The sequence below is a fragment of the Streptopelia decaocto genome (genome assembly GCF_964273445.1).
Source record: "Streptopelia decaocto genome assembly, chromosome: 3".
Lineage (NCBI taxonomy): Eukaryota > Metazoa > Chordata > Aves > Columbiformes > Columbidae > Streptopelia > Streptopelia decaocto.
Window position 1 is genome coordinate 55,577,827 of NC_138656.1, and position 17,489 is coordinate 55,595,315.

Sequence of the window (17,489 nt, forward strand, 5' to 3'; positions counted from 1 at the left end):
TAGCTTTCTTGAGAGCTCTTGTCAATTATAAAACCTTAGAGCTTGCAAGATGACAAAAGCATTTCTATGTGATGACCAGAGTACATGCTCCATTAGCACAGCACATGCAAAGGAAAACTCAGACCAAAGAAAAGAAAGAAGCTTCAGTTGTATAGCAGGAAAAAAATCAGTTTACTCCAAAAGACGCAACACTTCTTTCCAATTGGGCATGACCATTTCTAACTCACACCCAGATGTGATGCACTAGGATGTACAGTGGAGTATGTCGGTAAGTGCAGAAACCACAAGCACAAGCCAGCACTCACCCTCCTCCAATATACCAATACTGCTGGCAAAGGCAGTTCAGAGAATGCATGCATGCAAATCTTGCTGCCCAGATCATGCATAAGAGATTCCAAATATTGACTGATTGATTAACACAGGAAAGCCCCAGAGGAAGTAAAGCCTGCAGGAAATATTTGAGCTGAATTTATCAGCAAGGTCCAGATAAAAGCCTGATGAGACATTTAACTTGGTCTATTCAGGATGTGACCACAGGTATAGAGCAAGTTGGGAAGATTGCCTGTTGGCAATCTAATAAAAACAGGACATAAGACTTGGATCAAAAAAAAAAAAATTTTGCAAAAAGAAAATTCTTTATCCTCTCCAACAGTAATGCCAGTCTTCACCATCTGTTTCCTGGTTTGGCTAAGGTTTAGGTAATTTTTTTCCCCTCCTCTTTCTGGTCAATGAGCACCCAGCTTATGAAGTGTGTTGTTTTTAGAACAAGCCCTGCTTAGGAGGAAGAAAAGGTTATCATTTCATTGATTAGTACAAAATTAGTATGATTCTCACAGTATTATGCTCACCTCTTTTGGTCATCCAGAATTCAAACTGATTAATTTCATTATCCATAATATTAGAGGAAACACATTGTTTGAAAAATTGCCCTGAACTCTGTCTCTACAAGCCATTAGTATTCATTTCTATACAGTATTGCCTCTTGTACTTTACCATCTAGAATAGTATTTTCTTGCAATGCTTATGTAAGGGAACACCCAGGGTATTGGCTTGCAAATACTCTACAGACTAAAACAGAAGCTTGCTCGGCATTTCTGAAGTGCACATTCCCCGAAACCTTTCTATACATATATTCAGGAGTACCAAATATTATTTTTCTGCTTTTTTTTGTGTTTTACAATCCTTTTCCAATTAACTGTGTTGTTTTGCCACCATGGCAGTGTATTCAGAGCACTGTAAAGTACTATACCCGCAGGTTACCTGGATAAATGTTGTACTCATTAGGGAAGTCAACCTAGGCACAGTTTTTTATATAACAGATACACGTACCTTCAATACCAAGAGATGAGCCAAGTTTCCACATAATAGCAGCTTCTAACTTGTTACCTACATTTTTCTCAGGTTGAGATAGAAAGATATTGCCTGTGATTTACTCCTATATCTGCAGGTGGTCTTTTTTTTTTTTGTTTGTTTTTTTAAACTCCCAAATTAGAAATCACCCTCCATATTCATTATACACAACAAGAAGTTAAGCTATCAACATATTTCAAATTTAACATCTTGGACAAAGAAAGTGCACTAGTCTTTGAGACTACAGGCTTTTCAGACATTTCCCCTTGCTTTTCAATTAAAATTGTACAAAGAGGAAGAGCAGAAGAGGCAGGTAGGAGAAATTATTTCATAAACACAGGACAGATTTCACCCTCTTTGAATGAGATTAACATGCAAAAGGAATGATCTGGAAAAGTTGACTTTTTAACACTTCTCTGTACGCTAGAACTTATAACAGGAGCCGTTACTGTAAAGAAGAAAAATAACCACACTTGGCAATATTGTGACATGCACTGCTATGGGTTTTTCTTGCATTTTAAACCTTTCTCCCAAAATAACAGCAGCATTTCTCCCAAATGATAACAATAGCAGTAAATGATCTGTGCCATGTTGCTATTTGCTAAACATCAGCTGGCTAATATTGCATATTGTGCACAGACACAGAGAAAGCTGAGGGTTTTAATCTCTATTCTTTCCCAGGGAAGAGAGGTCACATAGAGAAGCATATCATGTGAAGTCCAAGTGCTTTCCATAGAATAGTGCAACAGCTGCTCTTACAGATCTGCTTTCTACCACTTCCTTGCAACTTCACTTTATTTCTCTTCCTACGCATCTACTTCTGTTTTCCCCCTCATTTGGTGTTCATGCAGTGAGGAACTTCAACATTTCTTTGAAACAAAATATACGACTTTATTAGCTGCCCCTACACACCTGCAGCAGCATATTCAACCAATTGCATTATCATCCACTGGCAACTGCACACTTGCTCTCTACACAACATCAAGCCCACCTCCTGTTCATAGCCTGTTTCCCCCATCTACTCCTTCAGTTCTCTGGGAAAGATCTTTCTAGTATTATTAACATTTTGTGACAAATATAAAGAAAAGACAATAAGAGCAACATGCTTCCTCCTTTGGTAAAGAAATGATTTTGACATTGTGCATACCTGAGCCCAGAAACACCCTTGCCTAGTAGTCACCTCTCAGTCACATACAACCACTCCACATCGTAAAAGGCTCCATGGGCTGGAACAGAGCAGCTTAGATGTGACATACTCATAGGCAAAGCAACTGCCAGAATGTCCTTGAAGAGCTAAGAGAGGTTCCTTCTGCTAGTGATGGCCATATTGATTAATACTGATCAGAGGAGGGGCTAGGGAACAGCAGTTTTCCCTTGAAATACCAGGGCTGCAGGTAGCTATGGACCTCTAGTCTTTCCTGAGTTCTTCAGACCTCCTCCCCTCTCCACGTAGGAAAGGAGGGAACTGTTACTTCCCCTTGAAGTTGACATAATTTACGTGCATGTTTTCCACAGATATTCTCTTCAATTCCTTCCTTTCTTTTAGGACAAATGACAAAACGGGTCTATTAAAACTCACTTCCACTTTGAATCAAGATTTCTAGAGTGAATGATAAAGCCCAACAACAGTTGACAAAATTTCCATTAGAGGAGAATCTTGCAGCCAATACATTAACAGCTACCCTGGTGTAGCAAGATCAGACCAGGTCTTTAAAAAGATGCAGATGTTTGGAAGAAACTCAAGTTACATATATCAGAGAGCTATACAGGCAAAGGAAAAAGGGTCTTGTGTTTAATTCACCTTACCAAGTGCTTAAAGTTACAGCTACCTATTTTATTGTACTTAAGTTTTCTTGATACATTTGCTTTTTGGTAATCCAGCATAGAAAGCATAGAAAGCTGTAAACTTCTGGTTTAGGAATATTAGAAAGAGCAGAGTCTGCTCCCATAAGTCTTTCCACTGCACTTGCCTCCTCATGTTTCTAAAACCTGAGATATGGCCACATTTTAATTTAGTGTGTTAAACTGCCTGTTCCTCTAACTGAAGTCACCACATTAAAAAGTCATGAGAGGTAAAGGGGAGGAGGAAGGGTACTTGTGTCCAATATCTACAATTCATACCACAACCTAAAATAGCCTATTAATTACTTCTCAGAACAGCTATTGAAGCTTTTCTATCTGATAATCAAAGAAAGAAGAAGAGAAAAAGGAGAAAAAAAAAAAGCAAAAACCTCCACTGAGGCAAATAAAATGCCAGCTTCCCAGAGAAACTCCTACATGCCATATATTAAATCAAAAGGTTTGCAGCATAGTGAGCAGTAAGCAGTACTTGCAGACAAGAATATTAAGAAGCCAAGGTAGCATACCAGAGTACATGGTAAGTTGACAGCAGTAAGGATATGGCTTTTGCAACAAAACCAGGCATATCATGTTCTGCTACGTTTCTTCTGCATACATACACTCCGATGGCCAAAAGTCCATCAACAATGATGGATAAAGCACAAGGGGGAAAAAAACCCCAACATAATTTGCCTTCTTGATTGAGAAACCATGCATGACTGTTTTCAGTGGTCTTGGCTAATTTACAATGGAAACTCAACTCCATTAAACAAAATATTGCCAGCAGATTGAGAAAGGGCATCCTTTCCCTCTACTCAGCACACATGGGGCCACATCTGGGGTACTGTGTCCAGTTCTGGGCTCACCAGTATGAGAGATATATGGAAATAATTCAAAAAAGGGACACCCAGATGATGAAAGGACTGGAGCACCTCTCCTGGGAGGAGAGGCTGAGAGAGCTGGGTCTGTTCAGCCTGGAGAACAGAAGGCTCAGGGGGATCTTATCAATGTGTATAAATACCTGAAAGGAGAAAGCAAAGATGATGGAGCCAGGCTCCTTTCAGTGTTGCCCAGTGACAGGACCAGAGGTGAGAGGCACAAACTGAAACACAGGAGGTTCCCTCTGAAAAGTGAAAACCACTTTTTTTACTGTCAGGGTGACCAACCACTGGCAGATGTTGCCCAGGGAGGTTGCAGAGCCTCCATTCTTGGAGATATTCAAAAGCTGTCTGGATGTGGTCCTGGACAACCACCTCTAGGTGGGCCTGCCTGAGCAGTGGTTTGGATAACATGATCTCCAGAGGTCCCTTCCAGCCTCAACCATTCTGTGATTCTGAGAAACTACAATACCACTTCTGTTAATTTCCAGAAAAGAACCTCTGTTTTCCCTGTTCGTAAGAGCCAGGCAATTCTCTCCCTGGACAATCAACTGTTGGATATCCTTATGATCAAATGACAAACAGTCAAATTTGGTACCTTAATTCAGCATGGTTAGGACACTGGAACATGGAGAGGATGAACTTGAAAGGACATTAGTTGGTTGGGTTTGTTTCGTTGTTGGTTTGAAGGGGTGTTTTTCAGTGGTGAAGGAAGAATTAGCTTGTATTTTGGCAACAAGACCAATTTTGAAAGTGTCACTGCCTAAATGCTTATAAATTCCTCTTTCTTCATAGCTGCAGTGATTTCAATCTACTTGTTAAGTTAGGGCAAACTTATTTCACTACTCATAGATCAAACTGCAAGAGAACCTAGCCAAATGAAGTGAGAAAACTTTTCAGTGTCTTAAAAATGTGCCTGGGTACAACTCAAAGAAACCGAGTGCACCTATAGATCTTCCACATCAATATGCATGAATGCATAAACCAAAGTGCATCCCCACCATTCACTTTTTAAACCATGGAAAACAGTACATTAAAGATAAGCAAAAATTCTATTATAAAGCCTTGTTAAGACAACGTCTCTGACTTTAAATAAAAGATATTGAAGTACATTAAATTAAAACAGTTCAGTCAATTTGGGGCTGGACAATAAACTACAACACTGCATGCAACATGACAATTTCAGCCCTTTCCTCAGAGGCAGGACCGAACTCATGGAGGATTCAATTGCACTGCAGCTGTGTTTGGCCACATCTCTACTACAGGCTACTGTCTTTGCAGGGTAGAGAAGAGCGACACAAAACAGGCAAATCATATTCTGCATTGATCAAAAAAGTCCAAACCAGCCCCCACCTAATCACCAGTGAGTCAGAATCAAACATAATTAATTGAAAACTGAATTTAACACCCTGTGTCTCTGCAGGGTTGTAGCACAACTTCACTAACTTGTTGCAGCAGAATGGTCACACTTTCACAAGCCAGAATCATGGTATGGTTTTAACACTGATGTTACCACATAATTCCTCCCCCATCCAAAATGCTAACGGACATTTAACTTCCCTCTTTCTCCACCAATTATTAAATAGAAATTATTCTTTTCTTCAGCAAGACCAAAGGCCTACAGGCTGTTGGCAATGCATCTTATACAAAAATAGTTAGTCTTACAATTAGTGAGGAGTAAAAAAGACTTGCTTTGTCTTTGCATTTGACTAATCTGTGCCAAGTACTGCAGACAGGAAGGTACAAACTATATCTGTTTAAGTGAAAAAAATATATACAACTATATTTAACATTTAAATTACTTTAAACACAACTGCTTGCATACCAACAATCTTATGTACATTCAGGTTTAAACAATACCTCTTTAATATCCTCCTCTTTTGTTAAACAAGTTTTATTTTCCTCCCAAAATACCCAATGCTACTTTAAAATTCTGGAGGTGGAAAAATTTGAGCTATATAGAAAATAGCAAGACGTCTTACAATTGTAATGTATCATAGCACATTTTTCTCATAAAAACAATACATCATTCAAAAACTGAACCACTGTCAAAATTCTCATTAGTCCAACAGGACTGTCTTTAACAGCCTACTTTGGTTAACAGCAAATCATTCTTAAACAATTAAGGAAAAATATATATTCTTTTACCACCTCTACAGATGCATCTCCTTGGCATGTTGTAGCAATCCATATCTCTTTATGGATGAACACCACAGCTGTTCAGCGCTCTTTATTGGTACTGTGATTTCAATAAAATGGATTCTATTGCAGGTTGGATTGATTTATAATTAAATTGGTCCAACTTATTAAGATCTCTGAGTAAGAGAACTCTCTTCCTAAGGCTTCCTAAGATCTGTGGATATCAGAGAAAGAATGGCAATGCTAGTACTTCTTTCTCACAAGCTTGATCTCATGCAGCACTTGCAACAGCTTCACTAATTTGCATGAAACTGCCATTTCCCTGCTTACCTTTCCTGGTCAGGAGAGCAGCACAACTTTTGCTGAACTCTATGTACTCTGACACCCGTCAGTCGCACCAGCCTCTGAGCATTCAGACAAATGAAGTGCCCCTTTAGAGTAACATAATGATTTCCTCTGAGTCATTTTGTGTATTTCAGGTCACGTGTGGCCTCTATATCACTGAAATTTTGCTCGTTTCCAGGGTAATAAATGCCCTCAGCTTTTGGCCAGGAAGAGGAACTTAACCTTTAGCTTTCCTCCCTCCTTGCGCCATGAAACCCTCTGATCCATCAAAAAAAAAAAAAAAAAAAAAATCACAAACAAAAAGGCAAAAGTGTAAGATTCTCCAGGAAAAGAACACTGCATTAGTCACTATGCATCAGTTAAACTGAAAAGTAGAGAAGTCCGACCGATGAGCAAAGGCACTTGGTAACAGTCTTGTGAACAACAGTCAATGAGTCAACAATTTCAGTCTCGTGATCCAGCTGACCAGCAGCGAGGGCTCTGCAGAAGAAGATTTTGTGGACGATGTAACAGAGGATTTTTTAGCACCCTCCTCTTGAAAAGGAATTGTTGCACTGTTGTGGAGGTCTGTATTCATAAAACACCTGCTGCCTCGAATATAATCCGTTCCCCTCACTAAGTGCTTGTCAGACACTGGTCTTGAGAGGGGGTGTTGTGTGGTGGGGTTTTCTTCAATGACTGGGGGTATCCTTTCATTACTGAAGTACCTGCAGAGGACTTCTTCACCTGTGTGAACAACAGGAAAAAAAACAAAACAATTATTGCTGACTACAAAACCCTCCTTTAACATTTTCTATTTTTATTTAAAAATTTCTGGTTATATTTCAAATTACCCAGATTTTGGTACCTTTCAAAACACACATGGACACAAGCAGTTGTCTATAGACCTACGGCTTTTTGCATCTTTAATGTTTTTTTAAGCAACACACAGAACAACAAAAGAAATTCACACACAGATATTGTTTGACTGTTAAATTCCAGATTCACACACATCAAAACTGCTAGTACAGATGACCTTCATGCAAATCCTTCTCATAACATGTGTCATTCAAGATGCTGATAGACCAGAATTGAATCTGCATTTAGCTGAATGTGACTCAAGACTAACTTAAAAGCTACAAATATTACATTGGACAACAGAAATTAATTTTGCAGCTAAAAATGTAAGCACTTCCCTGGTTTTGACTATCAATTTGCAATACTTTCTCTGGTTTTACTCCTCCCTAGACACATAGTCATGGCTGCTGCTAGAGATGTCCATCATACTGGGCTAGGCAGGTCTTTGTTCTGACCCAAAACAGCTTACACACAAGCCTGCAGCACTTAAGTACATTTCAAGTGTTAAAAAAGTCAACACAAAACCAAACAAAAAACCATGCATGCAAAAAACAGCCCTGCCACCTGGTGATCATTCTGTTAGACTTGTTACTTAGCCTGTTTCTGATATCCCTCCAGGTTGCTGTTTCTTGTTATCAGCTTCTATATTTGCATTAATAGAACTGAGCTTATATTTTCCTATCAGCTTTCAGAACTGATTTCAAGAATAAACTAGAGTCATCCTTTCCTATTTTTTACTTTAACAGGGCTCAGAGTCTTTCAGATGTAAAAGGGGAGAAGAAGAGAAGCTCAATGAGGGAAGAAAAAAAAAAACCCACCTAACTTAACGGCCAACATTATCAGCTTGTGTCTTTCTCCCCTTCTGTGATATCCGCAGAATAAGGGGTGTTTCAAAAAGATGGACCTAATCTGTAATTGCAGTGCAGCGCAAATTGCATCCATCTTTTTGAAATACATTGTATATTGTTTTCTAACAGCATTCACGAAAAAAGCAACTCCTAAAAGGCCCTACATTTTACTTTTGAGAACAAGTTTGCTTCTACAATAGCCTACCACAGTGAGCTAAACAAACAGATATCCAAAAAAGAAGTTTTATGATCAATACTAAATGCATAAGAAAGGGAAGTATTGGTGTGTAAGAGCAAAATAGTAAACCTGTGCTATAAGAGACAAGTACAGATCTGCCCTACTTTTAATACTCATAAGAATTCTAGGACTGAACAACAAAAGTTGGAGCCCTACCACTGAATGGCCTCACAAATTTCACAACCACCATCTGGCATTCCTGCTACAACCAACAATCATCATCTTGGATCAGTTCAGCAATACAAAAACATTTATTCTTCATTCCTAATTCAGGCACATCCTCTTCACACCAATTAAATTTTGGAGAGGAAGGGAAGAGAAAGAGGGACAAGACCTAGAACCTTGCCTTTTCTCCCTGATGCTCGTGGCCTAGAGAAGGGTTCTGCAGCTCCTATCCAGCTCCCATCAGCAGGCATTGACAAAGGACGGGGTTTTCCTAAAGGCAATAGAGAAGGTTATGAGGAATTACATTAAGTTTAGGAAACCAATTTTTAGATTGATATTTTTCTCAGTTACACAAAAGGAGAGGTACAGCAATAAGCAGTTAAAATTGCAGAAAAAAAAAAAATAGTTCTAACTACTTCCACTGGTGAAATATAAGAAAGCAATGTGTCAAAATCGAACAGTCACACTCTTGCTCATTTACAGCAGCGGTGGACATAATGACCTAAAGCTATAAGCAAGACATGCAAGGAAATGGCCAAACATGGCAGCAGAGCCCAGCTGCACAACATTTACTAAAGAAATAACTGCTTTTAAGTGAAATTATTTCAGATATGGAATTATATTCACAATTTTTACAAACTACCCATAATATCCATGAAGTCCAACAAGCACTTTTCTAACAAATTATTCCAAACTGACCAAAGTGTTCATCATAACAGCAGCAATGAAATAGGAATTAACTCACCATAAGACTGTGTTTTTTCCCTCATCTTGGCTGGTAGGATATTTGCTTCTATGGGATACCCAGGCAACCGATCCGAATCAGCAATAGTAAACCTTCGCCTTCGACTCTCCTGATCCAGAAAAGAATTGGGAGACTCGGCACCCTTGGACCCAGGTAGGGGCTGACTGGATTTGTTGCCTCCTCCATATACAAAACTCCCTTTTTCATCTCTGAAAGGACATTTCACTTCAGTTAGTAGCTTAAAAGAGGTTCACACTAGACATGAGTAGGTTTGAAAGATACTTCTAGCCCCCAGTCACGCTCCTGACAACTGGCATTGTGCTGTAGTCAAGCAGAAAAAAAACACAAGTCAGGTGATAGAAGACTTCATTATAAACATATTTACAAAGGAGGAAAGAAAGCTACCTCCCTCATGTTAATTCACTTTTAATCAGCCATTAATTTAACACAGAGAGGAGTTTAGAGGTACCAGCCCAGAAAAAGCTTTTGAGAAATAAGACTTTCCTGCCTTGAGGGTATCAAAGCTCCTGATTCACTGTCTGTTCAGTACACAGTTGTGACAGAGGAGTGCATACAAGGATTTATCCATCTCTGTGTAATGGCAACACCTATTGCCTCCATTTAAAGGACTATGCCTCTTGGTCGTTCCCAATGCACAATAACTGCCACTGGATATTCACCGTTTTCTCTCTATATACAAAAGTGAGACCTCCTTGAGAGCTTCAGTAAAAAAACCCAAAAATCATTGTGTATATACACAGAATTTTGAACAATTTCTGAAGAAACTCCCTTTTCCAGAGTTACCCTTCATTCCAAAGGCCAGGAACAGACATTTTTAGAACCAGTCCTTGTGAGTACTTTTGGAAGAAGAGCTACTCTCCAAGTCAGGATTTCTCCGAGTTTTTTTCCTCCCGCTTCGCTGTACATGCTACAATCTTAGTACATGAAGCGATCATCAGACAAGTCAGGCATAAAAATAGACAGGTGACTGTCTAAGCACATACGTACCCCCACATTCACAACAGCCTCCTGGCCAGCACATACCACCTTTTTCTGCTATCAAGAACAATTCTAGAACTCACTGAATGGCAGGGAGCTATTTATGGAGATTCTGGGGAAAAAATTGCACAGAAGTGTTACATCACAACCATGTGTACCCAGAGAGCTCTCCTACAACACCACCATGTGGAGGGAAAACAGCCACTGTGCTCTGCCTTGCCAGTGGGACCAGAAAAGGTCCGTACCAGGAAAGGAGGAGAACAGGATGATGAGGGGGGAAGAAATGACCACACAAAAGTATTACAGTTTCAAGAGAAGAACAAAACATGCAGAGATGAAATTAAATAGCCAAACAGAAGGTGAGAGAAATGCCTTTTCTCTTCTTGCTGGGTACCACAGCTTTCCACATTTGCTTTCTTGAAAAGTCAAGAAGCCTTCCCCTTTCCACACATCATCCAGGGCAAGTTTTACAGCTCACATTGCTACTTCCTTCCCTGTCAACAGGGATTCAGGTCTAAAGGCATCTGAAGCCGGATATAATTTTGTGACTCTTTAGAAAGGAGATAAACTGAGCTCATGCACATAGTTGACCGATGTGCTTGATACGTAAAAATTTAAGGAAAAGACCAAGACATTATAAACTCTGCTGTTAAATACGCATTCGTGTTTTTATGACAAGAAACTTGATTGATTTTTTTTTTTTTTAATTTAAGAATTGAGTACACATAAACATGAAAAACAGGGAGACAATAGGTGAAGGTGGATCCAACTTCAGGTAAAGAAACCCCACATTGAAGAAATTCTCTCCCTCCAGCCTAGTACTGCCCTGAAGACTGCAGTTAATAGAACACCTCTGTCTCTGTATCAGACCTTAAATGACAGGAGGCAAGCTCTCCTCCTATAACAGTCCTGTGGCAAAAAGGTCAGAGTTTCTGTGCTGGGCTATCTACATGTAACCTGAAGTGTCAAGAGAGGGCAGGAAGCATGCCCCACATCCCTCACCTTCTTTTGTGTACACTGGTCTGCATTTTATAGCTTAAACTGCAGGGAAAAAAATAAAGTCGAATGACTTGACTCTCCCTTCCCCTCATTGGGAACATTCCTGTTTGTACAACTTCCAAGTTTAACAATTTAAAACAAGTTTTTTTTCTATCCTAACTCCCACAACAGTAACTTAACTCACTAAAAAAAACACCAACAAAAAAAAAAGTGGAAAAAGTTACAGACAAAAATTACTTCTTGCTACGTGCAGTTGGATTTAAACAAAATCAAAAACATAACCCCACAACAAAATCATGGATGACATCCGTTCATGCTTTGGGAACAACTCTGATGTATGCGGCACACAGTTTTCTAATAACAACATCTATTTTGATCCTGGTAATTTATGCATTTAAGCATAAGATTAAGCGAACCTATGCATTTAAGCAACTAGAATAAAGTCTGCAAGATCTACAATTTCCTCAAGTTAATTTGCACAGAGCTTTAACAGAAAGTCAGCTCAGAAATAGGCATAATAAAGGAGTTTTTTGTTCACTAGTGCATGTTTATTCACATACCGAGGGGAATATGGAACAGCTGGGGGAGGTGGTATGTACAGATCCAAAATGGCCGGCTTCTCTTTTTTCAGTGAGGTATCCATGGTGCTTTCTGGTGACTGGGTTGAAGTTGGCAAAGGGCTGGTCTGAAAAGTTAGATAGCTGTCAAACATCTGAGCACTGATTTATCATTCACAAAAAAAAAAATTCAATAGTACCATATCATCCCCTAGTGAATGACTATTTGTATAGTTAATAAACATGTTAAAAACTCTTAGCATATATTTTTCTCCACCTCCAGTTTTGGCTAGCTTTGCAGTTCCTCCTACAGAAATCCTATCACAGGTAATGTATTGCTCAAGAATATTTTGCTCTTTCAAGTTTTATTTTTCCTGCAAATTCCATAGACAGAAAACACAACAGAGACAAAACCCCTTTCTTCTATTGTCAGATCCATTAAAAAAATACGATTTGTTAAATACAGATATGATCTGCAAGACTTACAAAGCCAGCTCACGCTACCCTTATTCCATACAGTCCAATGCCTGGGGCATGGGCACAGGCAGGAATATGGTTAAGTTCACCACAAATTGCATCAAGTGATATAACTAGAGTAAGGGAAGCAAAGCAAAAATATATTTGGTATTGCTCATCTAAGCAAGTCTGTCATTTCGCTTTTTATGTCTCAATTCTATTTGCCCAGAGTCTTGCCAGGTTCCTGTCTGCCTGTAGGAGAGCAAAGGTTTGAAGGACCCTTTCACCTCTGTCATGCAAGAAGACAGCACTCTCCCCATTTTGCCAAGTACCTGCCCAGGCTTTTCCACTGGTCACTCAGCTAGTGGAACCCCTGCACAAGCATCTGCATTTTACCAGTCTGTACGTGTTGGAGGCCAGAACTGTTAACTGGCTTCTCCAACCACCCATTCCCCCAAGGAAATGCTGCTTGGCACAGACTATTATATATCCCAGCCCACCTCAACTCTTCTTATCAGTAACACAGTCCTTTCTTTTGGTAACTCTAAAAAACTCAGAGTGCCAGGGTGGCGGTGTGGGGGGTGTTTGCTTGTGTTATTTGTTTGTTTGTTTATTGTTTGGGGGTTTGTTTGTTTGTTTTCCTTTGGGTCTGATTAGCCAACAGGCACGATGCCACAAAAACAGAATACACACATTGGTGAAAGGATGAGAAAAGAGTCAAGTGTGCATCCTCTGCCAAGTTCGAGAGAAATCTCATAGAATCATAGTCAAAGAATGTCCCAAGTTGGAAGGGACCCACAATGATCACTGAGTCCAACTCCTGTCCCTGCATAGGACATCCCCAAAATCCACACCATGCATCTGAAGGCTTCTTTAATTGCTTCTTGAACACTGTCAGGCTTGGAGCCATGACTACCTCCCTGGGGAGCCTGTTCCAGTGCTCCACCACCCTTTGGGTGAAGAACCTTTTCCTAATGTCCAACCTAAACCTCCCCTGGCACATCTTCCTGCCATTCCCTCGGGTACTAAATCTGCCTGCATCAAGATTTCAGATAGCCACTGGCATTTCACAGGCTGATAAGTTACCTTCACAGCTATGTAGGGAAGTCTGTGCAGGAATAGGAATGGGAACTCACTGATTTTCTTTATTCCAGGTTATCAATTTAGATAAATTTGATTATTTTCCCCTGTAAGAAGTAAGCCTTAAGCTTCCTAATACAACAAGCCATTCTCAAAATAGTTAAAGTGTTATTAATGTCACTTTCCCTGTCTGCTTATTACCCTGTGTGTGAATAGCTCAACAACCAAATCTTATTTAAACAAGCAGTTTAAACAACTTATTGAAAACACCTTATTGAAAAACATCCTTTCCCACCCTTCAACAGACTAAGAGGACAAAAACACGGAATAATCTAAGTTATTTCAGCAAAAATCTATTACTCTGCTAAACAGAGGAAGCATTTATTACTCTCTGCTGATGAATTCCATACATATCAGCAGTTTCAGCAGTTTTGCCTCAGATAAGTTCTCCCAGTGGCATGCTGACTGATTAAAAGGCTCAGCACACCTAGTCCTTTTGTGTATGAAGTGGGCGTTATCTGAGTTTCTTAAATTTAAAAAAAAAAAAAAAAAAAAAAAAACAAACAACAACACACACAAACACCACACCAAAACGAAGAACATTTTCCCTTTTATCCAGCAATCAGAAGAGGACAGCCATGTCACCTAAACTTCCTTGACCTCTGCTTAAACATAAGTACCTGGGAGAATTTCTGGTATTTCTCTTTTTCAAGTTGCAACCAAGGCATTCCCATCTCGACAGTACAGTTGAGCCGGCAGCCTCTCACCTGCACCAAGGGTGGTTTCCAACGCAGGTTCTTCAGTGGAGCGGGCGTGAAATGGAAGGAGCCAGTAGGACGTTTCTTAAGAAGCAGCCTAACGCCAGCAGGATTCTCTCGCAACTTTGCCACCAGGTTTTTTAATTGCCATCCAACCTGGAAGAGAATAAAATCTTTTTTTTTTTTTTTTCCCCAGTGTTGCTTTTCTTAAAGCAAACAAATGAGAAAAACCCAAATGCCCCAAGTCAAACTGTCTGTTTTAACATGAACCTAAAAAGAGGGAAAAGAGATACAAAACAGCCAGAATGAAGAAAAAAATTGGAAAGTTCCTTCTTTGGAAGGATCTTCTTTTTGTTGTTTCAAATAAAGACCTCCACTTAAGCTGCAAATTAAACACTGAGATACCAAGCAACGTTCTTTATACCTCACCTCTAGTCCTAGAAGGATACACGGATGTGCTCAAATTGAGTAACACAGGTATTCACAGAGAATTAATTTTGTCATGTTTCTTTCTCACATTGAAATTGCTTACCTGTGATAAGCAAAACTGTAATAATTTTATCTAAGCTCCCAGATGCAAATGATTTGACAAATATTTGGGTATTTTTAAAGCTGTTTTATGTGCATTCCAGTAGGTTGTAACAAGGTATTTTAAAACAGGCCTTAAATGTAACAAAATATTTTAATACGCATACAGCATTTAAACACAAAATTATGCATATTTGTTTTATCCAAGTATTGCAAAGAATTAATTTTAAGTCCAAGTAAAATTTGTCTTGAAAACAAAATGTTGAAAAGCCTCAAAGATTTCAACAGGAAAACACCAGAACCATGCCCTCTCTCCCCTCCATGCCCCATCCACTCAGAACCCTTGGGGAGGGAGTTTTGGAAAGCAATCAGAAGGGAAGGTTGGTAAAGCTGTTTGTTACTGACCACAGTCTGACGATTGACTTGGATCACTTCATCACCAGCATGAATCTTTTGAGATCGATCAGCAGGGGACTACAAAGAAGAAGACAATAGGTACATGCTTCAGAAGATCTCCTTCCCTCCCATAACAAACACCACCAAGCTCATTCAAAGGTTGTATCTATAATGAAGAGCATTGCTGAAAATTTTCACACAGCCAGATCGCACATTACATCCACTCAAAACTTGAAAATGCAAATGAATTCAACTTATGATTGATTTTTGATACTAGTGGAACTAGACAGAAAGGGAGAAGGCATGATCTGCATCTGTCAGAGGCCAAGTTCTACTTAAGTCACCAGATGATCTCCACTGTTTTGCCTCCAGTTTTTACCACAGTTCCAGAGGACTGCAGAGAAGTCTCCTGTCTTAACACAGCACCTATCTTAAAATTAGCTTTCAAATAAATGTATACAGATTTAAAAAAAAAAAATTACACTAAGATTCTGAATGTACAGAACAAAGGACCAAACATCCTCCAGCCCACAAACCAGATCTCTTTCACTTTCCTTTTTTGTTTCCTAATGTAAATAAGAGCTACTAACTTTAATGTCAAATTATCTACCTGTATCAAGGTCAAAAGAGAAAAATACATGCTTGCATACATCAAGTGTTTTCCAATACCAAATACCAATCTAACAATAATACACGTTAAAACACAAATTTCTGGGAAAAAAAAAAAAGGCTCTGGGGAGCCATTAGCAAGAAGAGCTAAACGTGCCAATATTTATTTAGATTTATCTATAGCTGGCACCATGCACAAGCTATCACTGCAACTATTAAAAATGGTCTCACTGATATAATACACCAACTCTGACCAGCCTTGACAACACCCAAAGTGCAAAAGCAAACTACCTTGGTACATTGCACACTGGCCACAGGCCAACTTCTCCTCCCATCCCCTAGCACCCCATGAGAAACCAGCTTGCAGCAGGTCAGCTCTTCCTAGTGATTCCACAACTATGCACTTGGATTAAGGACTCCCTTATCCTCATCCCTTATCATATCTTTAGAGCTCAAGTAACATTTTTATTAGAAGGAACTGTAGGAATAAACAGTGCAACAAGGGAAGACAACATGGGGGAATTTGTGGGAGGCTCCAGCTCTCATGAGTAACCCCATTTCTTCATTGTCTTCTCACTTGCTCTGAGAGGAAATGCCTCAGTGGAAGCCTGCGTATATATGAGTCAACCAAGATCATGAAAAAATGCTGGGTCAAAGTCAAGTTTGTGAAAAACAAAGCTCATTTCAAGCTGTCCTTTGAGCAGTCAACAGCCTGTCTGGAGAGGAGGGTGGGGGACCCTTGCACAGAGGACTCCTACAACATCTGCCAGCTACCGCACCAGATGCTGCAATCACACTGTGAGAACAGAGGAAAGAGCAAAGTTTAGATCTAGGCCAACATGACACAGGAAGTCACAAGTGGGACAGCACAACTCCAGAATCCTGGAATCTTCTTAGCTGACTGGTATAATATGTGTGGACTTCCCCAGTCCTTCCAGTATACAGTACTGGGGTGCAATCCCACCACATTCCAACAGGGATAGCTACTAAATACCATTCCAAACCTAGCAAGGAAAGACCCAGCCTGATCCCATGACACCAAAAGTCACCAGTTGTTTGCAGCTCTCTGTCACTTCCCAAGTTTTGTTGCTCCAAAGAAAGAATGAACATTCATTTAAAAAGTAGAAGTTTAGATCAACACTCCGAGCTATAGAAGCAATACAGACTCATTTTTGGCCTCCAGAATGAGATCTACACCCACACGGAGCTTGGCAGCAGTCAGCGTTACATTCTTTCACATTTATCACATGTAGAAATGGCTAACAAAGTGTCCTCCGTCTATGTTTCAGACCCCGTAGAGAGTTATGCCAGGGCAACAGCAAAGAGCTATAAAAGTTTTCAGCAAGCACAGATTTCCACCCACTCCTCCCTGGTCCCTGGACTTGGCACAGGTACAACTAGAACCACTGGTTCTTTCCTGTGCACACACACACACACAAAAAAAAAAAGCAATGCTGCAAAAGCCAGGCTCCTCCACTCCTTTTTCTTTCAGCCCCTGCTTCTGTAGAGTGGAATTTCTGACAGCACCACAGTATCACCCACCAGCCCCAGCTGCTGGTCAGAGGTCCACTGCAACCACTGCCCAGAAGCCTTTAATAAAGTCTCAGCTACAGAGAACTCACACCGTAAGAAAACACAAGCAACCACCTGCAGCAAAAAAATACAGTTGCTTATTGTGCTGACCATTTTCTTCCAACAGACCACTATTAAAAGTTTTACTTTT

The 17,489-nt window shown here is 39.8% G+C and overlaps 1 protein-coding gene across 2 annotated transcripts in view; it reads right to left on the reverse strand.

Moving 5' to 3' along the window:
* Positions 1–393: 393 nt before the first annotated feature.
* CNKSR3 (CNKSR family member 3) overlaps positions 394–17,489 on the reverse strand; it is a 63,012-nt gene continuing 45,916 nt past the window's right edge. Inside the window, exons 8-13 of one of the 2 annotated variants that reach the window (XM_082048297.1) lie at positions 15,167–15,235; positions 14,243–14,389; positions 11,943–12,067; positions 9,385–9,593; positions 8,821–8,910; positions 394–7,277 (exon numbers count right to left, since the gene is read on the reverse strand). In XM_082048297.1, the coding sequence (XP_081904423.1) occupies positions 6,979–7,277; positions 8,821–8,910; positions 9,385–9,593; positions 11,943–12,067; positions 14,243–14,389; positions 15,167–15,235 (939 nt within the window). In that variant the 3' untranslated portion in view covers positions 394–6,978. Of the gene's footprint in view, positions 7,278–8,820; positions 8,911–9,384; positions 9,594–11,942; positions 12,068–14,155; positions 14,390–15,166; positions 15,236–17,489 lie in introns of both variants that reach the window. The other variant, XM_082048296.1, reaches the window with a different exon arrangement.